Source organism: Tenrec ecaudatus, chromosome 14, assembly GCF_050624435.1.
Source record: "Tenrec ecaudatus isolate mTenEca1 chromosome 14, mTenEca1.hap1, whole genome shotgun sequence".
NCBI classification, from domain to species: Eukaryota; Metazoa; Chordata; class Mammalia; order Afrosoricida; family Tenrecidae; genus Tenrec; species Tenrec ecaudatus.
The window spans coordinates 109,583,527-109,606,208 of NC_134543.1; the positions used below are offsets into that span (position 1 = coordinate 109,583,527).

Here is a 22,682-nt window from a genome sequence, read left to right on the forward strand (position 1 = left end):
GGCCAGGCTCTGTTGAAGAGGGTGTCCTTCTGATTCAGTGTTTCTCAACCTTCCAAATGCCGCCACCATTTTATACAGTTCCCCATGTTGGGGTGAAACCCAACCACAAAATTATTTTTGTTGCTACTTCATCACTGGAATTTTGCTACTGTCATGACTTGGGCAACCCCTGTGAAAGGGTCGTTCAACCTCCAAAGGGGTCTCGACCCACAGGTTGAGAATCGCTGTATCTCACTGCATATTTCCTGGTGCTGAAAGTAGCCTTGCCTTCTGAATTCTAGCTTTCACCCATTTCTCCCTTTTATGAAGTTTCCTTGCTGGTGTGAAAAATACAGAACGCTTGATAGAGTAGTCGGGAAGCGCTTGGCTTCTATCCAGAAGTTTGATGGTTCAAACCCACCCACTGCTCCCCGGTGAAAAACATGGCAGTCTGCTTCTGTAATGATTGATTGGCCTTGGAAACCCCCTGGGGCAGTTCCACCCTGTCCTGTCCTGTCGAGTAGCTGAGAGTTGGAATAGACCTGAAGGCAATGGTTCCATAGCTGTCACAAATGGTGTTTGCTCAACTGCTAACTTAAAGGTCAGTGGTTCGAATCCACCCGGGGAGGCTGCTGAAGAGAGATCTGGTGGTCTGCGTCAGTGGAGATGACAGTCAAGAAAGTCCCACAGTACAGTCCTCCCGACTCAGTCACACGCAGCTGGGGTTGTCAAGAATTCAAATTGGACTCGATCGCAACTAGCAGCACCTTCTCATTTTAATCACTGATCTTTGAGGCCATCAAACCCTTGAAGGACATGTGCTGAGTCATTGTAGTTGTGCCTAGTTTTCCCTATGCCGCTTCCCACTGTCTGTGCAGGGAAACCTGTGAGAGCCGGAACTTGACGAGGCAGCTTTGTTTTTCCAGGTCTTGCAAAATATCCACCTTTGTTTCTATGGAAAATATTAAAGTTTTCCTTCTCTGATTGGTTCCCACTTTACCCCAGTTCAGACTTTTATAGGCTTTATGGGCATATCATAGGTGTTTAATAAGCTATCGCTATTTTAGCAAAGAGTCCTGGTGGTTCAATGGTTAGGTGCTCAGCTGCTAAGTGAAAGGTCAGTAGTTCTAGCCCACCAGCTCCTCCATGGGAGAAAGTTGGGGTAGTCTGCTTCCAGAGTCTCCTTACAGCCTGGGAAACCATACCAGGCAATTCTGTGCTGTCACACACAGTGACCCTGAGGTGGAATTGGCTCTGTAGCAGATTTTTAGAAGTTGTTTGACACTTGTTGAGTGGTCAAGAATGCACTATGGCTGGTCACTTACTGTGCTTCATGTTCTATGCCAGCCCCAGTACACGAGCACTCTTTCCAATTCTATTGTTCTTTTTGGTTCAGAAAAGCAGCATCGTATCACAGATCACAAGGCCAGGACCTTACGCAGTTCAGTTTGATTCCATCCACTCTACACATCTGCCAGATGAGCAGTTGGCTTTATTGTATGTAATTTTTCACCCCTATGAAGTTGTCTGTTGGTTTGCAGGGTCATGGTGGGCAAAGCCTCTTTAAAATGTGGGAGAGCCAAAATGTTCCTTTGAGAACTAAGGTGTGTCCGACCACGCCTTGGCATGTATAACTGCCTCCTGCATGTGCAAGCTGGACCATGAATGGGGAAGACCAAAGAAGAATTGATGCACCTAAATTACGGTGTTGGTTAAGAATAGTAATTGTCCCTTGAACTGCCCGAAGAACAAACAAGTCTCTCTTGGAAGACATCCAGCCCCCAGAATGCTCCCTGGAGGCTAGGAGAGAGAGACTTTGTCTCGTGCACCTTTGATGTGTTATCAGAAGAATTCAGTCCACTGGGGGGAAAAAAAAGATATCATGTTTGGTCAAGTGATAGGGCAGCGGAAAAGAGGGAGATCCCAACACAATGGATTGACACCGTGGCTGCAGCAAGGAGTTCAACCCTACCACTCGTGACAAGGACACAGGGCTGGGAAGTGCTTTGTTCTGTTTTACATCGGGTCACTATGAGTCAGAATCGACTGAATGGACACAGCACACTATCCAGCGTCCCTTCAGAAATTACCTGTAAGGTTGGCTCTTTAATTTAGAGTTCTATGAACTTCTTGGACATGTGCAATAGACAATTATGCAACTGTTAGGTTGGTAGGTGTCTGGCACTTGATGGCATGGGGTTCACATGACCTTTTGTTAGGAGAAACTTAGCACGGAATAGCCTGGCCGCTTGAATTTCTTGAACCCAGCTGCTCCTGTAGACAGAGACCATAAGAGCAACGCGGTGGCTCTATTGCGATAGCCAGACCCATTTGTTATATTCAAATGTGGTTCTTCAGAGATTTCCCCTAGACTTAGTGTCGTTTATAGAAAGGGCCTAATGGATTATTTCACTATTTAACTGCCTTTATTTTTCCTTTCTCAACTGAGGTCTTGGTGTGATTATCATCGGCTTAGCGGTGACAGTGACCGCTATCACTGGTTTGTCCACCTCTGCTATTGCCACAAATGGATATGTCAGAGGAGGTAATTAACCGTGTGACCCGCACAATTGTTTTTGTAAGGTAAAAGCAACACCAGCTCACATAGCTCACCACTGCCCTTTCTGGAGTGTTTTCAAAGGTAATCCAAGGTGCCCCCGGCCGCCCCTCCCTACTCTTCTGTCTTTTTCTAGACAAGAGAGATGCAAGAGAAATGAGGAAGGACTTAACCTTTGTTAAACCCCAGACTTTCTCATTCAGGTTCCTCTGGAGCAAAAGATAAGGTCAAATGCCATGTTTTCTCTCTTCACAGCCAGAGTGGCGTGTCTCCCAGGATCACTGCGTAAGGCAACTTCTTTCCAGGGCGGCATCTGAGGGAGTATTTACCTTGTGAAACCAGCCTCTGCCGTTTTGAGTTCTCTGCCTCGATCTTTTTGCCAGGCGTCCGTGTTTCTCCTTAGCACAGAGCAACCCCGTTGGGCCCGAGACTTGGATGGAGAGGCTATAATTAAAGTTAGTGTTCTTTGCAGCAAGGGGGAACACAAGGAAGACAACTAAAATATAACCTCTTCTATCTTTCATTGCTAACAGGTCTCGGAGTTCTCATTATTCTCCTTTCCACCATGGTAACTTCTATTACTGGGTTGTCAACTTCTGCAATAGCAACTAACGGGTTTGTCCGTGGAGGTAAACTCTCTAAGCTATCTTATGCCCTCACCATTTGCTACGGGTAGGCAAAACCTTTTTTTTATATATACTCCTTTTCGATGGGTACAAGGAAGCTCCTGCAGCCTGGCTAAGGATATGGACGAGCTGGGCCCCGAGGGAAGTAAGGTACCGTGCGTGTAGTCTGGGTCCACTTGAGTCAGCTCTGGTCTTTCCTAATGAACGCCGTCTGCTGGATGTCAGGTCACGATTCCCAGAGCCTGGAAGTCCCCGGATTGATGTTTTATGTTGCAGGCTACCCTTCACCCCTCTGGGTGGTGTTTCTTCGGAAAGGATTCCAGGACATCATTTCCGTTTTAAAGTTTAGTGCATTCCAGGTACTTCCCAGGCGTCCACAGAATGCCGTCTTTGAGAACATTGCAGGCATCTCAGGAGGCTGATCCTTCCATAAGGAGACTCCGAGCGATGCTTCTCATTCGCAGGAGGCTTCTCTCAGCACGGGAGCCAAATGCTTTTCTCGGGGGGGTTTGCAGGTCTGGGAGTCATCATCATCGGCCTGAGTGTGGTTGTGACGACCTTAACAGGTATTTCTATGTCGGCCATTTGTACAAACGGAGTGGTAAGAGGAGGTAAGCCAATTACTTTACTTCTGACAGAAAGTCTTGGGGACACAGTCATGTCCGGAGGTGGGTGGATCCTGGAAGCGAACTCGAAATCCAGACGTCTCAAAGGGGAAAAGATGCCAAGAAAGCCAAAATTTAAATTGGAAGGCAAAATCCTTCTCAATTATAACGAAGAGATTCCCCGGAACAGGCTCCTTTGACCCATTTCCTTCGCTTAAACCTGTGTGGAGAATGATCAGGAGTCAGTCCATTAGGAAGGCAGAGGGGATTTCGGTAAGGTGTGTGGGGGAGCTTTGGCGCAGGCCCTGCCAACTCCCTCTACGTCCCCTTCAGCCGTCTTCTCCAGTGCCCAGCCTACATGGCAGACAATCCCCGCTCTAGGGGGTTCACGCCAACACCGCTTTCCCAGTGGCCAACTGGAATGTGAAGATTGTTCCGAAAGAAAATAAAAACAGAGAGTAACTTCCAGAAATAGGCAGACCTCGGCAGAAAAGGAGGTGCGGGCAACTGACCGTTGCTCTAACTTCCGTTCCTCCTCTCTCCTTTCCACTTTGGGCCACCACTGAGGACCTTCTGCAAGACTCCCTACTTGGGGATGATGTTGCACACCGTCCTACCTACCTGACCCCTCCGTTATGTACAGTAATCCTCCACTTTTCAGGGTTTCTGAGGCTGTAAGTCCTTATGGAAACACGCAACCTCGTGTTCCTGCAGCTGGTGGATTTGAACTGCCAACCTTGCTAGCAGCCTACTGCTTCACCCACTGTGCCACTGGGAGTCCTTAACTCAGTATAGATCATTCATTTACTCTCATACATGATGATTAAGGAGCTCTGCTGGAGCCCTGCTGGTATAGTGATTACGAGTTAGGCTGCTAACCAAAAGGTCAATAGTTTGAAACCACCAGCCGCTCCAGAAGAGAAAGATGGGGCTTTTTACTCCTGTAAACAGTTACAGTCTTGGTGACTCACAGAAGCCATTCTATCCTGTCCTACAGGGTTGCTCTGAGTTGGCATCGACTCGTTGGCAATGAGTTTGGTTTTGATTTCGTTTGGTGGCGCGATAGAGGCCCTCTGGTGGCACAGAGGCTGCTAACCACTAAGTGGGCCACTAACCACAAGTTCTACAGTTCAAAGCCACCAGCTAGTCTGTGAGAGAACGCTGAGACTTTCTGCTCCTATCAAGATTAAAGCTTCAGAAACCCAGAGTCAGTTCTATGCTGGGTCCTGGTTCCTACAGGATTGCTGAGTCAGAATTGACTCAATGGCAGTTAGTGTGTTTTGGGTTGTTTTTTTTGGTTTTTGGTTTGGTGGTGTTCAGCTGCGAACCTAAAGGTTGCTGGTTTGAGCCCACTTGCCTTGTTCCCATTAAGAACATCACCCAAAAACCCTGTGGCGCTATTGTACTTTGTCACATGGCATTGCTCTGAGTCACAATCGACTTTATTGCACCTGCCAACAGCAAGTGTAGGCATCAGGCCTCTCTACAGCTAATTGGGTTTTCTCTCATTCCCCCTGCTTTCTTCCCACTGCTACCTCACTACCCATGTGGGTTTGGGGCAGCGATCGTGTCTTCTGGAGCCACAGCCACAGAACACCAAGGCTTATTTATCAACTGAATAAGGACCTAGTCACATACCATTACATTATTTTATTTAGAAAATATACACCAGAAACTTATCTCTATTCCTTCCAGAAAGGAGGGAAAGAAGTCATAAAGAAAATGATAAACTACACCCACTTGAGTTTCTGCCTTGGGCTGCCGATTCTTGGACATTTTTACACAGACTCCTTTTTTCCCTTTAGCTGCATTGCCCACTTGAACTCTCAGATTATTACTATAGAAAGGCAAGCGATTGGTTGTTTAAAGTTTGTTGTTTTCGCATTTGTAGGACTTGTATGCATTAAAGTCTCAGTAGTCGATTTTATTAAGTCAGAGTACTTTTACTATAGATTACGTACAGAACACAGGAAAAAACCTAGGCTGTCCCTTAAGCTAACACTGGATCCCTGAAATTATTAGGAGGCTGTAATATTTTTATTAGAGTGGTTAATCTTTCCTACATTCTCAGAATTGCAATATTATTTGATCAATAAAATAAAAATCCCTTAGCAGTCCTTTCCCGGTAAACATATTCATTTCTTCTTTCAGGTGGGGCCTACTATCTTATTTCCAGAAGCTTAGGGCCTGAATTCGGTGGATCTATAGGTTTGATCTTTGCTTTTGCCAACGCCGTGGCTGTTGCTATGTATGTGGTGGGGTTTGCCGAGACCGTGGTAGATCTTCTTAAGGTAATTAAAAGCTTTTCTTCAGTCAATTGGTATAATTCAGTTCAGCTTGCTTTTTCAGGGCACTCAGGGAGGTTATTATGATAAGATGAGAGGAAATGGATTAATTCTGCAGAATGTAGGCTACCATAATAGAAGGAGTTGGGGGCTTAGCATCAGAAGATTTGGAGCTCAGCCTGGTCTGCACAATTACCAGCTGAGAGAGTTTTGACCGGTCATCAGAACGCTGGATTTTTTTCTTATCGAAGTCTATCATGTTAGGATAATAATACCGAATGAGTTATTGTACATATGAATGTAAAATATTTCACAAATGCAAAGTATTCGATAACTACTGGAGGTCACCTATTATTAGATGTAATAATATTGTTGTGATTATAGATTTCTAAAGAGAAAGAAAGTTTGGTGTAGGATAACACTGCATGGGACCCAGACATTTCCTAGTCTGGATGTCCGTTCTAGGATGGTGTACACGCAAGGAGGTTAATTGGCTGGTATATAAACTGAATTCCAGTTTTCCTGTCAGGGTAATGAGAGCAGTCATTCATTTGGGTTGATATAAACACCTCTACTTGAAAAGGTGATGGATAAAAAGTAGTGTGTTATATAATTCATAAGATATACTATCTTCAAGAGATGCATTATGTGGGTTTTGTAGTTTGTTTTTTAGTTGAACAGGACTTTTTTCCCCCAATATCTATATAAGAAACCATTTGTTTTGGATACCTCTGGTGCTCCCTTAACACACAGCTATAGGACGCGTCTGCAACAGAAAGTCTTATTGTGTGTGCGTAGTTTTACTTAGTGTAACAATGGCTTTAAGAGCTGTTGAACTATTAAAATTTCCAACTGGATTATGTGCCCAGCTGCTAAGCACAAGGTCAGCATTTCAAACCCACCAGTAGCTTTGTGGAAGAAAGACAAGGCTGTCTGCTTGCATAAAGATTTAAAGGCTTAAAAACACCCACGAGCAGTTCTACCCTGTCCTGTAGGGTCACTTTGAATTGGGATCAAATTGATGGCAGTGAGTGAATTCTAGCAAAAGGATGCCTAGCAGCATGGTGGCTTCCGTGTGAAGCTGCTAACTGCTGAAAGGTAGGTGGTTCGTACCCACTCACCACACTGCCAGAGAAAGAAGAGGCTGTGAAGAACCCCTGAGAAATAGCTCCTCTCTGCCCTGTGGAATCATTGGGAATTAGAGTCAGCTCCGTTGCAGTGGGGTTTTTGTTGTTGCTCTTGTTGTGGCTGAACCTGGCTCCGAAGCTGTGGGGCGCTGTGGAATAAGTACTGGACTGCTAACTCAAGGCTGGCTGCTCAGAGGACAGCCCCGGGAACCCCAGAGAGCCGCCTAATAGGGCTTTGTGAGTCAGAATTGACTCCGCAGCAGTGGGTTTCACTTTGTCATCGGAGTTCTCAAAAGCCTATTCAGGATTCAAACTCACTGCCTTTGTGTAGACGCTGAATCATAGTGACCCTATAAATCAGGCTAGACCTGCCCGTGTGTTTCTGAGACGGTAACTCTTTATGGGAGTAGAAAGCCCCATCTTTCTCCCTCAGAGTAACTGGTGGGTTTGAACTGCTGACCTTTGGGATTGTAGCACAACTTGTTACCACTGCTCCACAGGGGCCCCTCCGAAGACCTATTCTCATAGGGAAAAAAAGATAAAAGTAGGGTGCTGTCATCTCAAATTTGTAATCACTTCATTTTTTTCCTATTATCCAATATGACTGAATTTATTTATAAGACAGGCATGCCAAAAAACATCTCCCTAACCGTTGTGGTGTTTTGTGTTTTTGTTCTTGTTTATCCCCAGGAGAGTGACTCAATGATGGTGGACCCAACCAATGACATCCGAATCATAGGATCCATCACAGTGGTCATTCTCTTGGGAATCTCAGTAGCAGGAATGGAATGGGAAGCAAAGGTGAATTTCTCTAAATGATGTTATCGACAACTGCCGATGAGGTCCTGAGCACATGAACAGTGGCGAGAGAGATGCTGAAGGGGCCCCACAGTCAAAAAGAATGACTGTTATGACTTGCTCTGGGCAGAGGAGCACGGTAGTGCCAAGTGGATCACCTCAAAGCACGAGCCCCAGGCAGTCCTGAGCCCCAGCATGGGGGCAGCTGGCTCCACTACGCCTTGTCCTTTGTAAAATCATCACAGTGTCCCAGCCACCGAGGTTGCTGCCGTCTCCACACAGAGATCACTTACAGTGCTGGCCGTGGTACAGGCTGGGGTGGGGGTGGGGGCGTTCATCTCTCAATCAGGCCCATGATAGCCCCTTTCACACCAGCTGGAGGTGCAAAACTCCATAAAAAATGCCAAGGGTGATCAGCAGTGAGGAATAGACGCTGGTCAGCATCCGCCCCAAGCGTTCCACTATTTCAGGAATAAACCCGAGGACACGTGAACCGTGGGGCCAGAGGATATCTGGGTTTAACTAGCTGCAGCAACACAGATAGCAAAGTTCTGCCTGATGGGGAGCATGCCTTTTGCCACCCTTAAAACTTGCTAATGTCTGGTGCAATTGTCCCTGGAGACACAGTAACTGGATCTCAAGTGATTACCAGAAACCAAAAGAGGATGGGGGCAATGTCTCCTCCTACAGAAGGCTCCAGGAAGCATTCCTACATGGCATGTATTTGTGGGGTTTGCGCTCAAATATAGTGGGGCAGTGGTGGGCAGGGGGGCAAACCCGAGTAAAGCGTCTACCATGGGCTGGTTGTTCTAGGCACTAGATATTCCGTTTTGACCAAAGCCTAGTAGAAGGTATGTAATAACTAAACAAACATAGACTGTCAATTGTGTTAAGTGTTACAAAAGAAGTAACTGGGACCCTGACATTGAAAATAACAAGGAGAGAGGGGTTGCTTAGATGACCCTATTTGGGAAGCAGCACAGCTTAGAGGCAGTACAGTGTGGTATTCAAAACTCAACTGTGTAGGATTTCTTGTATTTAACTTTGGTTTACATGTGCTTGAGCTGGTGCAAATAATTTTAGCCTCTCTTTGTTTTCATTTTTAATCTTTAAAACGGGGACAACAATATTACTTCATAGGGTTGGTGGTGGCCTTTATGTGAAACACTGCAGAACACATTTTACCTGTGCATTTGGCATATGATAGGACTTCAACCAACAGTAGTTATGAAGATTTAGGATGGGTGATCAAGAAAGACTCCCCTGAAGAGGGAATAGAGACATAAAGAAATGCCTTCAGGCAAGAGAACGGTAACTCGAAGGACCAACTCCTTCACTACCAGACGTGTTGACTACAGTGTCGGAAGGCCACTAGAGAGATCAATACGGCAGGCGGCTTGTGCTGGGTGCCCACTGGCACCGAACACCATGTGCAGTGGGCATCTGGGGAATAGCCTACGAATCATGTGCCCTATTCTGCAGTCAGCACTGGGAAGTAGAATCTCGAGGTGGGCTGCCGCAAAAAGAACCCTGACAGGGGTCAAACTTCGGGTTCATTGACCTTCCTGGGGGCCCTGTGGTTGCTACCCATCTACCATTTAACATGTTCTTAAAATGTTACTGTGAGGCCTGGATAGAGTGGGCGAAAATGTGGATCAGAACTCAAAATCACGAAAAAGAACAGGCTCACTGGTAGGACAGAGACAGGTAAGACCAACCCCCAGCCCCACCTCCCGATCTCTCTTCAGATCTCACTGAACTCACCACTGTGATAGAAACATCAACTGTTTAAAAGGTCAGCATTTACCGAAGGACGTGCTTCAGTGGGTCAGAAAGGGAGGAAGAATGGAAATACAGGAAGTGGGATAAATGATGGTACATTGCAGGGATTGTAATGCATAAATGGAAACAAACTGCATAGGGATTATTGAATGTGAAACTGATGATCTGTCCTGTAAAGCTTCACCTGATTCACAAGAAAACATTTTTAAACATTTTAATGTCACCTTCAAGCGCCTAAGCACATGCTCCATTGAAATGCACTCTCTGCACTGGGCTGAATATGGCTTTTTAAGATGTCATTTTTTTTTCTGATTGGCTTGTGGCTTTTTTTTTTTTAATTGGGGGCACTTACAGCTCGTATCACAATCCATGCATCCATCCATTGTGTCAAGCACATCTGTACATATGTTGCCATCATCCTTTTCAAAACGCGTTTTTTCTATTTGAGCCCTTGGTATCAGCTCCTCATTTTTCCCTCCCTCTTTCACCCTCCCTCCCTCACGAACCCGCGATAATTTATAATTTTGTTTTCATGTCTTACACGGTCTTACCACTGTCTCCCTTCACCCACTTTTCCCGTTGTTCCTCCACCACCCCCGTGTGTGTGTGTGTGTGTGTGTGTGTGTGTGTGATGTGGATCATGCTTCTATTACCTACTTTGGATACCAGAATCTCAACGGGGATAATGAGAGGTCTTGCAAGGGCACATGCAGAATTTTTATAATCAGATGATACACTGTTACATAAATCTAACCTATTAACCCTTCGCTTTGCCTTTTCCAGGCTCAAGTGATCCTTCTGGTCATTCTCCTCATTGCTATTGCGAATTTCTTCATTGGCACCGTCATTCCGTCCAACAACGAGAAGAAGTCCAGGGGCTTCTTTAATTACCAAGGTAACTGTGGCAAATAGTTGATGTGGCAGTGGATGGTTCCAATGTGCCCCCTCCTCACGCCCTTCACTGCTACCCTCACGTGGCTCTTGGAAGGGCTGGGTCTCAACTCGGCCACTTACCAACTGGGTTTGGGTCTCAGCCATGCCTGCTAAAGTGTGGTGTCAAGGATCCCGTCCTGGGGGGATTTGGAGCATCCGATGGTATATGGGCATGAAAGCACTTTGTACGCCTTAAAGTGCTGGACAAAGTGTTGTCGCTGCCAACGAGTAGACAGAGAACATATGCAGGGGAAAGGCCCCCAGTGTGAACAATGTGTTCAGCCACTACCGAGCTCGTTCTGAAGTCAAGCACAGTCATTTTCTTTCTTCTTGCTAGACTTTGGGTACCTTTGCCATCTGATACCATTCCCAAGCTAGCATGACTGCCAGGATTTTGAGCACAAATGATTGTGGAAATTCCTTAATGCCGCGGGTTATGGTCACTTGAAATGTGGCTTCTCTCGCTTTCATTTTACCCTGCTTGTCCCGTCTCTCCTATCCTTGCTCTCTCGCAAGAATCCACTTGCTGAGTTTATTTTTTAAATAATTTTTCAAGAATCCACTTGCTGAGTTTATTTTTTTAAATAATTTTTCAAGAATCCATTCTGAGTCTATTTTTTAATAATTCCTTTCACGAATCGTTCCGTTGTCGGGATTTGCTTCCATGTTTAGATCAGATCACCTCTTTCTCCTTGCTTCTTTTTGGTTTTGAAGATTGTCTTCGTTTGACTTTCCAGGTTCATATCCTTGTGCTTTCTCTCCTTCTACCTTCTAGCACTCCCTATATAATGGTGTCCCTGCTATTTCCAATGTTCTTCCATTTGTCACATCCCATATACTCTGGATCAGGTTTTCTCCCTTCCCTTGGTTTTCCTCTTTAGTTTGTTTGCTTTCATCTAAGTAATGCAGTGTCAACTATCAAGTCTTAAACTAATTTGTGGGATAACTTTATGTTGTGACCAAAGCTCCTGCGTATAATATGTTCCCACAGATAAGAATTTGTTAGAAGGTTCCCAGATCCTCTATCAGGGCTGAGATTTGGGGGAGGCTAGTTTGAAAGCAGACCATTTTTAAAGGATTGGAGAAAGGTCTTCTTCTCCCATATGGTTTTTGTACCATTCAAAACAAACAGATTTTTGAAAAGAAAAGCCATGTGCCGGTGCAGTGGGGTGGGAGGGGGCCCATGTGTGGTGTCCTGAGAAGCATGACAACGTAGCCAGGTGAGAGATTCCCATCCCCTGCAGTTCCGTCTTCTAGATTCAGAGGGGCCAGGCATCCTGGGTCTCCACTGACATGAAGATTACGGGTTGTTTTTTTCTCGGAGTTGTGTCCTGGAGACCTAACATCCGATGATATCTATTTGGACTGTTGACAAATATTTAAACAGTGTTTCTCAGAAGTGCCCCAACACTTTCAGTTCATTCCAGTTAGAATCTAGAAACATGTTTGCCTTAGGGTTCTAGAAGTTGAATTTCAGTTTATCTTCTGTGAAGAAAACCTGTGCGACGATTTTCTCATTGTTTGTGTTGCAGCGTCAATATTTGCCGAAAACTTTGGGCCGAGTTTCACAAAGGGAGAAGGATTCTTCTCGGTCTTTGCCATTTTTTTCCCAGCAGCTACTGGAATTCTTGCTGGTGCCAACATCTCGGGAGATTTGGAAGTATGTGCTTTCCTCTGCTTTTTTCTTCGGGCTCATAAGTTGTTACAGAGACTGGCCGTGGTCATGTGATCTCAAAACTATCCCCACATTTCACTCATTGACTTGCTTTGGTTCCAAAGATTCAGTCACCTTGGGAAATCAAGATGACTTGAAATGCAAACCTAAAGGGTAACCACACAGTTGACCAAAGGGAAGATGAATGCATCACTACCTGACTACCAAGGTACACCCTTAGATAAGTGCCACACCACCTGCCCAGCCAAGCTGACCTTCCCCATCCCGGTGAGCATTTCTTGGAACTGCCACCTTGATAGTCATGACTCTCAGACGTACATCATTGATGAGCAAAGCAGATAGATTGCTTTTGACCCTTGTGGTAAAGGTGGAGTGTTGTTAGTTGACAATCGAGGAGGAAGTATGTGAGATTTTTGCATGATTTCCTGGTTATTGTCAACTGATCGCTTTTAATGACTACTTTAGATTCCTTGCCCAAATAGTTCTTCCACGAGTTTTATTCAATGATTTCAGAAGAGCAAATGCATTGACCGTGTGGCATATTTCCAACATAACGGATATAGTTTGGCAAACAAAATATCAATATCATCCTACCTCTTTTTGAGACCTAATTAAAGAGTGCCTGGAACATTCAGGTTGAACAAACTCTCCAAAATGACACTTTATTATTGAATATACAATTTCTAGATATGCTCATTTAACTGATATTTATCAAGTGTTCCTCTTACATTACTAATGTCAAGAATTGTAAGGAGTATTCTATTAGTTAATATATTGTTTCTGAAGAATAAGAACTTATCAATAAGGTAAAGAGAAGATTGGACATTCGGCACAGAAAAAGACCCTGCTAAAGGGGATTGCTTCTTGTAGAAAAATGATATATAAATAAAATATTGTCATCAATAAATTAATGAACATATTTGTAAAGAATAGCCTATATGTCCCAGATGTTCCAGGAGTAATCAAAGAATTTTGAGCTATCATCTCTATCTAAAAAGGCAAGAATTTAAAATTTTCTTCCTGATATATAAGTGCTAAAATTATTTATGGTTACTAAGTTAATAAAATATTTAATTTATTAGTATACATTAATGAAAAGTTTCTGATCTGGGGTTGACATAAATGTGTAAAGGGTGGCCTATCATGATTTTCAGAGTACATGTGGTCATAGTATGGTTATAAAAAATGGTAATCTCTGCATTTAAAAATACTTTGGTGTTTTTACAATTAAACTTAACGCTCAGTAGAACTTGGCGGTCCTTTAAAGTGCAGATAATGGAGTTTAGACATAATCCCCAAAGCCGGCAGAGACACTAAGGAGGTTTGATCAGAAAGTAACATGATTGGATATGTGTTTTGAGAAAACTTTCTCCAAGTCAGTGAAGGATGGATCAGAGGGTGGAGGATGACAGGTAGGGAGACTGGAGGCAAAAGATCAGTTAAAGAATATCATGACAGCTCAGACAAGACATGACATGGGTCTGAATTAAGGCCACGGCAGGAGAAATGGATCAAAGGGGTCAGCGAGAGATACAGAGTTAGGAGGAGAAAGAGAAAAGATGCTTTTTATTATGGTTTGAAGTGAGAGAAAACATATCACGGCTCAGTGCACACACATAAACATTTCCCAAAACAATTCTTTGTTTTATTACAATGATGTCTTCTGATATCCTCACATCAGTTCCATTCTGTGGTACTTTTGAATGCTTGTTACGATATAGTAAATTGATTGCATGTGGCAGAAGATAAAGACGCTAAATGTGGACTTGGCTAGTGAGATCAAAATGGCCAGGGGACACCAGCACGAAGTTGTGCGGTGGGCAGCTAGACTTATGAGTGTGGAGCTCTGGAAGGAGGCTGTAACAGGAGGGCCAGTCATGGGCATGGATGAACTCATCCAGGTGTGTGCACGAGGGGAGAAGACCAAGGTGGCACCAAGCAATGCAGACATTCAAAGTATTAAAGGTCAAAAAGGAGTCCTTGAAGAAGTAAATTTTAAAACTCTTGGAAGCAAAGGCCTAGGTAGGGAGATTAACAGAGATAGATGACACGTATGCAAATACATTAATCCATAACAATAGTGGTATTGGCCTTTGTACATATATTTATAAGGCAATACACTGAGGCTGCAGATGGGCCTTGGGCCTCGGTTCATACCTTCCCTCAATACAAGAACACTTTGTTCTAACAAATCTGCATTCTGTGATGCTCACCCCCCCCCCACCCACCCACAATCACTGAAGAAAAAATGGGTGCATAAGCAGATGTATTGAAGACAGAGGATGGTGCCGGATTATTAAAAGATATAGTGTCTGGGGTCTTAAAGGCTTGAACAAGCAGCCATCCAACAAAGAAGCAACTAGCCCACATGGAAGAAGCAGACCAGCCAGTGTGATTGTGAGGTGTCACAAGACTGGGCAACGGGCATCAGAAGATTCATAACAAACAGTAAACAAACAAAAATGCATGGGTGAGAATGGAGGGGGGTTGGAGCAGAGACCCAAAGCCCATCTATGGACAATGGAACATCCCCCCACAGAGGGGTCACGGGGAGGGGATGAGTCAGTCAGGATGCAGTAGAGCACTAATAGGTCACACAATATACTTCTGATCCCTTGACACCCCCCCCCACACACACACACACTATCATGACTCCAGTGCCAGTCTAGACTGGACAGGAGCATATGCATAGGCATAGGCATAGGCAAGAGACAAAATTCACAACACATGGAACCCAGGAATAGGAATGGGGATAGAGGAGGGGGGAAGGAGGGGGACATTGATTACAGTAAATGGCACATAACCACACACACACACCCATCCAGGGGGAAAAACAACAGAAACCAGAGTGGAAGAGAGACAGTGGTCAGTGTGAGATTTGAAGATAATTAACGATCTACAATCTATCAAAGGGCCTATAAGGATTGGGGGAGGGACAAAAAGAGGAGCTGATCCCAAGGGCTCAGTGGAAAGCCAATGACTAGAAAAAAACGATGGAATATTTGTACTAATATGTCAGATACAATTGATGTATGAATTGTAACAAGAGTTATAAGAACCCCCTGAAAATAATTTAAATAAAAGATTCCTAAGAGATAAGAGAACGTTAAAGATAAGTGATATCATGAAAGTCAGGGAAAGAGGATGCTTTGAGAAGTTACGCTTCATGATCAAAAGCCATGCTGGTCAAGCATGTTAGTGATTTGTATGATAGAAGATGGCAAAGCCCCTAGAGTGCATGGAGGTATTACTTCTCTCTGATGCTGAAACTAGGGATCATCAAAACATAATGGGCTCCATTCAGTTTTGTCAACAATCTTTCCTCATTATTGGGTAAAGCAAGATGCTGATTCAACCTCAGCGCTTCAAATTCTTCCCCAAGGCAGCACTTCAAGTGTTCACTGACTATCAACAAAAGCTGAAACAAGCGGGGGCCAAAAACTGCCCATCTTGAACTTTCCATTTGTTAATGAGCACACACATTTACTAGTCGGTGAATATAGGAGCCCTGGTGACATAGTGGTTACATATTGGGCTGCTGACCTGCTAACCAGAAGGTCGGTGGTTCAAAACCACAAGCCTCTCCACTAGAGAAAGACGAGGTTTTCGACTCTGGTCAAGAGTTACAGTCTTGGAAACCCACGGGCCCAGTTCTCCCTTGTCCTGTAAGGTTTCTGCGAGTCAGCATTGACTTGACAGCAGGGAGAAAGGAAAATGTCTGGAGATTTGGGAAGCAGCCTCATTCAACCGGGAGCATTCACACCAGGTCTTGGTGATGCGAAGCTAGCATGTGGATTTAGTTGACACACTCAAAACACAACACTCTAATAGATCGCTTGTAATCTGTCTTAAGAAAATACCATAATGTTTAGTGAAAAAAGTGAAGGAAGATGACTGCCTAATCTTGGAGATGGGAACTAAGATTTAGAGTAGAAACTAAGAATAAGAATTTGGTAACGTTCTGAGCTTTGTCTAGGAGAAGTGTAGTCAGACAAGATAATGTGAATCAATGGTCATCCAGTAATCTATTGGCATTCCACTTTATTACGGTGAAGTTAGGTTCTAGCCTAAATTTTCCTTCAGCAGTTTTAGAGCGAGTAGCTCAGAATTCTGGAAATAATTGAGTTTGTGTGTTTCAGGTACAGGGTTGTGTTCCAGGTACAGGGTTGTGTTCCATTTTTACCCCGCTTCCCCTTAAATATATTTCCTTTTTTCCCATTTGATTCAATTTTTCACATTCCATTCTGGTTCGAAGAAATCCCAAATCAATACAAGCAATTTTGAAATACAGCATATTAGTTGGGGGATGAAGTGGGGCCCATGTTATCCATGATTGCCTTCGCCTTTCCACAGATTGCTCAGATGCACACACCTGCCTCACTCTTTTTTTTTTTTTGGTAGCTGGTAGTTTGGAAGTAAGAGGCTAAGGAGATATGCATTAGAGGAACTCCTGCCTGCTTGTATTTCTATAAGAAACAAAAACCAAACCCACTGCCATCGAGTTGAAGGCATTCATGAGTGTCAGTCTAGGGGCAGGCTTCCTCAGACATTGGTCCAATTTCATTTGGTTTGGTCATCAGTCTCAGCCATCAGAGTGAGTCTACATTCACTGGGAGTTGACCTTTTGATGGACTTCATCAGCAGATTTAAGTTCTAAAAATGCTTAACTTTTGTTAGACGCATGGATTGCTTATTTGTATTGATGAGGTTCACGCCCTCTGGTGAGGGGACCAAGGCTTACTGAGATTGTGCCTCTCTCAATTCAATATTTATTGATTCCTATGACATGCCAGCCACTGTCCTGCATAAGCAACGAATGCATTAAAACTTCTATTTAACAATCCCTGTTAAGTTGAGCTCAGTTCTTTAGAAGAGTCGTGCTCCTTGAGGAATTGTTTATGATATGATTTATCCCACCAATGGGATATAAAAGAGTATATTATATATGATATGAGCCCAACTCCGTGAATGTATACACATTTAGAAGCAAGAGAAGGAAAAAAAGGCCCTTTTCTACTATAAGCTGGAATCTTCCATTGTAGTCCTTCCTATGGGAATTTTCCACAGGAAATTTGAAGGTTTGGAGTATTTAGTATATCATCCTTTTTGCTTAGTCAAAAGTAATTTTTTCGATGCAACTTAACTGATTTGAAAAGAAATTCACACAAACACAAATACAGTAAATGTGCAATACATGTTCATGTATTTTCCCCTAATTCTTCAAGATTTGATACATCTGGATGAAATTCATGAGAGATCAAGGGAAAGGCAGGTTTTAATCAATGAACTAGGTAGCGTACTTGTCTATAAAACTCTTCCTTCTTGATAGTTGCGGATTTCCAATTAGTGAAAAGAATTCCTTTTTAACCCTCCATGTCTGGTCATTGTCTGGAAAAGAACATCAGCTCCCCACGATGCCATTTGCCTAAGATTTCTGGAGAACTAGCTTCAGGAAGGGCGGCCTGAAAATTCTTGAAAATTTACAATTTCAAATTTAGAAAATTCTAAATTTTCTTTGAAAATTTAGAAATCACTCAGCTGATCTGTTTGCAACCCTAACCTTTCTTCTCCTACCTTGACATTGTTTTTCCAAAGGATCCCCAAGACGCCATCCCCAGAGGAACCATGCTGGCTATTTTTATCACCACGGTTGCCTACATAGGAGTTGCCATCTGTGTAGGTGAGTTTGAGTCTTGTGGTGTAAGGCTATCAGGATTGTGAGTGGTCCAGTGTATTTCATGTCCTGTGGGCTTTCCATGGAGCATAAGTTGAACATTTTTAAGTCCACTTTTAAATTCTCTTTGTTGGGTATTTCAAGCATGGTTTTGATATTCGATAGGTTTAAATCCAAGTAAGTGGCAATGCAGGTTATTGGGTCAAGGTTACGAATCAGTTACCATGAAGTTGATTCTAACTCATGGCCACATTGTGTGTCTCAGAATAGAACTGTGCTTTCTTGGGTTTTCAAGGGCTGGGGTTTTTGTTTTGTTTTGTTTTGAGAAATAGAACACCAGGCCTCTTTTCCAAGATGTCTGAGTGGACTTGACCTCCAGTCCTTTGGTTATCAGCTCTGGGCTTTACCCATTTGTACCATGCAAACTGAGCTCTCAAATTCACTGCCATCGAATCTACTTCAACCCATAGCCAGCCTGCAGGAAAGAGCAGAGCTGCCCCTGGGGGTGTCCTAGACTTTAACTCTTTACAGGAGCAGGAAGCCTCATCCTTTTCCCAAGGAGTGGTTGGTAGTCTTGAACTCATGGTCTTGCAGTTAGCAGCCCGAAGAGTAGCCCACGACTCCACCAGGGTTCCTTGTATACACCTTGCAGACACTCCCAGTCGGGATTAGCCAACCAGGTGGCCCCTCTGCCTGAACACCAAAGGACCCTATTTTGCTAGTGCAGGTGATAATCCACTGCTTACAAAGCCACAACAAGCCCTGGAGCATGGTGGTTGAAGCTCTTGACTGCTGCTCGAGAGGTTGGTGGATCGAACTGCTCGATGGGAGAAAGATGTGACAGTCGGCTTTGCTGACTTAAAAACCCTACAGGGGAAGCTCTCTTCTGTCCTACAGGGTCATTATGAGTCGAAATGATTGTGATCCAACAGATTTGGGCTGTGAGAGGAAACTGACCACATTCAGAGACCTGAATGGCACAAGAGCAACAGAGCAGGGGAAAAGCCAAAGAGAGAAGAAGAAGGAAAAAGCAAAAACGCAGCCCCAGAACAGTAAAAATATACAGAATTGATGGCCGCTCATCCTTGCATTGCTGTCCCTAATATGGAAATGTCACTGTCACCAACTGGCTGGAAATCAGAACAGCACCCAGCTGTTAGCCCTGCGAACGCCTTGATCAGGGAGCAGAAAATTTGCATATTCATCTGCTGTTCCTGAGGCTGACTTTGGTTCCACCTGCTGCCTGCAGCCCCCTTCCTCCTGATTGGCGGCCACCATGTGCTTCTAGAGTCAGGAAGGAAGAAGTGAGGCGTCCCCACATTCAGATAAGAACACTTACTTCTGAGCGCAGTAGGCAACGACGATGCTCCAGGTTGGGCCACTGGACGCTGGGTGGCCATTTTACTGAAGGGGGCACATCTAAGTCCTCTGCTTCCTCCAGGGAAAAATAGAAAAGACTACATGTATCTTGACTTGATTTCTGGAGGAAAAATACCAGAAATATTAACTTAGATTTAACACTTCTCTCCGTGCCTCCTCCTGGAAGAAAACCGATAAGGTGGCATTTCCAAGCTTAGTTCTATGCAAAGGGATTTTGTTCCAATGCTTTAGGAAACAGACACTTTTAAAAGAGATTGAAACTACGCAAAGCTAAATTTCCCAAATGATCTCCTTTCTTCAAGACACTAAAAATAAGAAAATGGGGCAGCGCTATCAACCTGTTTGAAGAGTATACAAGGTTTTGCCCAGAAGTTAAAATATCTGCATTTCTACCCCTTTCCCAGGGGAGGACAAGCAGTCAGGGGCCTCTGGGATCACTGGTGTGAAGGCTGGCTCAAGGCTGGCTTTCAGTGACTCTGGGAGATCTGGGAGGTCAACAGGCACGATTCCGAAAAGTCAGTTGGACATAACAGAATGAGGCCCAAGGGGTGAAGTCAGGAATGGGTGGTTTTATGTAAGAGCAAATGATTCCTATTTTAAAGTGTTTAAGCAGAGGTTGGCAGGCCAGCTCTCAGCTAAGATGGAAGAGGTTCTTCCCTGATTGTTCTAAATGGCTCTCTCAGCTCGAAGAATCTATAATTCCCCACCCCCTCCCCAAATGAAAATAGTGTGAACTCCATGGCTCAGAGGGAGCGTCCAGGATTTGTCTTAGAGAGATGGGCCCGGAATGAAAAGCTATCCCCACACCCCCTGGGTGAAAAGTGAAAAGAGCTGTTTGTGGTTTGGTTTTTAGTTTGTAAAGTATGTCATCTTCAAGCAATTTTTTAAAGTGAGAGTATATTATATATCTATATACACACATATATATATTCATGTGCTTGAACATTCTTATTGGATACAGAATGACAGAGGTTACACGTAAGGAAACTTGGAAGAAAGAACAACACATCGAGTGTCTTTAAAATGCCGGGAATTCTACTCCAGGAGGCCAAGAGAACTATTTTGAAATCTATAGAGAGAAAGTGTTATGCATACTGATGTTCATCATAGCCCATTTATGATAGAAATAGTCACAATAGAATAGGATAGTTTACCCAAAATACAAAGGAGTGGAATAAAACGAAGTGAGATCAGCATTTGATCAAATGTTATCTGACCATGAATCTTACTTAGTAAATCTTAATAGTTTATCCCCAAGCATCTCTCTTACTAGTGAAACCACTAATGTTGCTACATATATAAATTGTTATTACATCAATTACAATTATAACTCGGTTTCAAAATGATGCCAACTCTGAATGCCCACTTATGGAAGAATAGATATAAATACACTTTGGCACACGCACACAGTGGAATACTGTACATCATTAACAAATAACAATGAAGCCGAGGGACACCTTGCCACACGGATGGATTGTGAAGACATCAGGCTGAGTGAAGGTAGTCCGATACAACAGGACAGCTATGGTATGAGACCACTGCTATAAAAAAAAATTAATTTTCAGACCCCAAGAAAAAGACTGATGATTTCCAGGATGGGAGAGGAAGGGAGGATGGGGAAACAATAGGGTAGACAAGGTGAGGTAGTTTATTGTGCCAACCTGGCTGATAAACACACGTAGGGTTAATTGAAGGGTGGAGGGATAAATGGCTCGGTGAGCCTCGCCTTTCTAGTTCTCGGGTCTCTTGCTTTGTGATGGTCGGACCAGGGTGCAAGTGCCTTAGCCAGTTCCCTGCTTCAGCTGGCAAGGCTCACTTCCTGCAAGACATCCCTGAGGAGAAGTCACATGGACCTAACCCGAGGCAGTCCTGGGTGCTGGAGAAGCCATGTGGAGACCCCTGCCAGCGCTGAGATGCTTACACATTCACTGACTCGGCTTTCCTCCTGCAGTCGGCATCACTGTGTGTGTTTTGTGAGATGGAGGAAGACTTTGTGGATTGGTGTTGGACATATGGGCTAATGGGTGAATGTTGGACTTGTGGGCTTGGGCAGCACTGGGTTGGGATGTTTTCTTGATGCACACGTACCCTTTATGTAAAGCTCTCTCTTATACATATGAGTTTCTGTGGATTTGTTCTCTAAAGCACCCAGGCAAACACACAAGGGTAGACAGGTGGTAACTTGGGTGCGAGGGAAGACAAGACTCTTTGAGTGGGAGATCAAATACTACAAGAGGAAACCAGGCAAGCCCTTGGCAGGGTGGATTCGTTGTTTAAGCTGTCGAATGCAAAAATGATGACAGGCTATGTAAACCCCAGACAATTCCAAGTCAAAATGGTGGAAGGAAAAGAAAACTAAGGTAATAAAGGACGGACTTACGTTAATTTAAAATAAAGACCAAACGATGCAAGGAGCCACACTAGTTGGAAACAGGAGCTCAATTTTCTCCATGTTAGAATTTTATAATGCCACACCTGGAGATGAGAAAAGAATTCCCTTCACTTGAAAAACAATGAACATGAATGGAATATATATTACAGGCAAAGGCACTACCATAGGCAATGTGAGAGCTAAAGAAGTGAACGGGGTCCCAGCCCTCATGTCTCCCACAGGGCAGGCAAAGACCAGGAGGTTTACTGTCTAATGTAGTGGAAGAACCAGACCAACCTCTCTCAGACAGGGCCAGACTCAGAAGAGCTTAACCACTGGTCACCATCACGCCCCAGAAAGATGTTACCGTGGGGAGAGGATAAGAAATGAGCCTATTCATTCTCGCAGTAAACTGCTTTCAGAAAACCCCCCTGAGGGAGCAGAGCCGTTCTGAAGCAGTGACATACTGTGCGTGGTTGTTGATGCAGGAGCCTGTGTCGTCCGGGATGCCACCGGGAGTCTCAACGACACCATCGTCTCCGGGACAAACTGCAATGGTTCTGCCGCTTGTGGTCTGGGCTACGACTTTGCGAGATGCCGGCACGAACCGTGTCAGTATGGACTGATGAACAATTTCCAGGTTTGAACTTTTGGAAGGGTTTCTTCCTGTGGGTTTCATTTTCAGAATGCCGTGTGGGATGAAGCTTGCAATGAGGCAACGGGTTGATGATGGGTCGGTTTGAATGCAGACGTTTGTGTGCGAGGGAAAGGACGCATCCAAGCATGATATGCTGGCAAATGTCGTTACATATTGTGTGTGAGCGGTGAGGGGAGGGGGCGGGGGGCGTCAGAATAAATCACATCACGCATGTGTGGTTTTCACCTGACCC

General features: G+C 44.2%; 1 protein-coding gene across 3 annotated transcripts in view; it reads left to right on the top strand.

Annotated features, from left to right (window-relative positions):
* The window catches only part of SLC12A1 (solute carrier family 12 member 1), a 99,630-nt gene that overhangs the window by 16,162 nt on the left and 60,786 nt on the right, over positions 1-22,682 (top strand). The window contains exons 4-10 of one of the 3 annotated variants that reach the window (XM_075530687.1): positions 2,429-2,524; positions 5,919-6,058; positions 7,870-7,980; positions 10,543-10,654; positions 12,225-12,352; positions 17,963-18,047; positions 22,281-22,432. In XM_075530687.1, the coding sequence (XP_075386802.1) occupies positions 2,429-2,524; positions 5,919-6,058; positions 7,870-7,980; positions 10,543-10,654; positions 12,225-12,352; positions 17,963-18,047; positions 22,281-22,432 (824 nt within the window). Of the gene's footprint in view, positions 1-2,428; positions 2,525-3,069; positions 3,166-3,677; positions 3,774-5,918; positions 6,059-7,869; positions 7,981-10,542; positions 10,655-12,224; positions 12,353-17,962; positions 18,048-22,280; positions 22,433-22,682 lie in introns of all 3 variants that reach the window. The other 2 variants (XM_075530685.1, XM_075530686.1) reach the window with 2 other exon arrangements.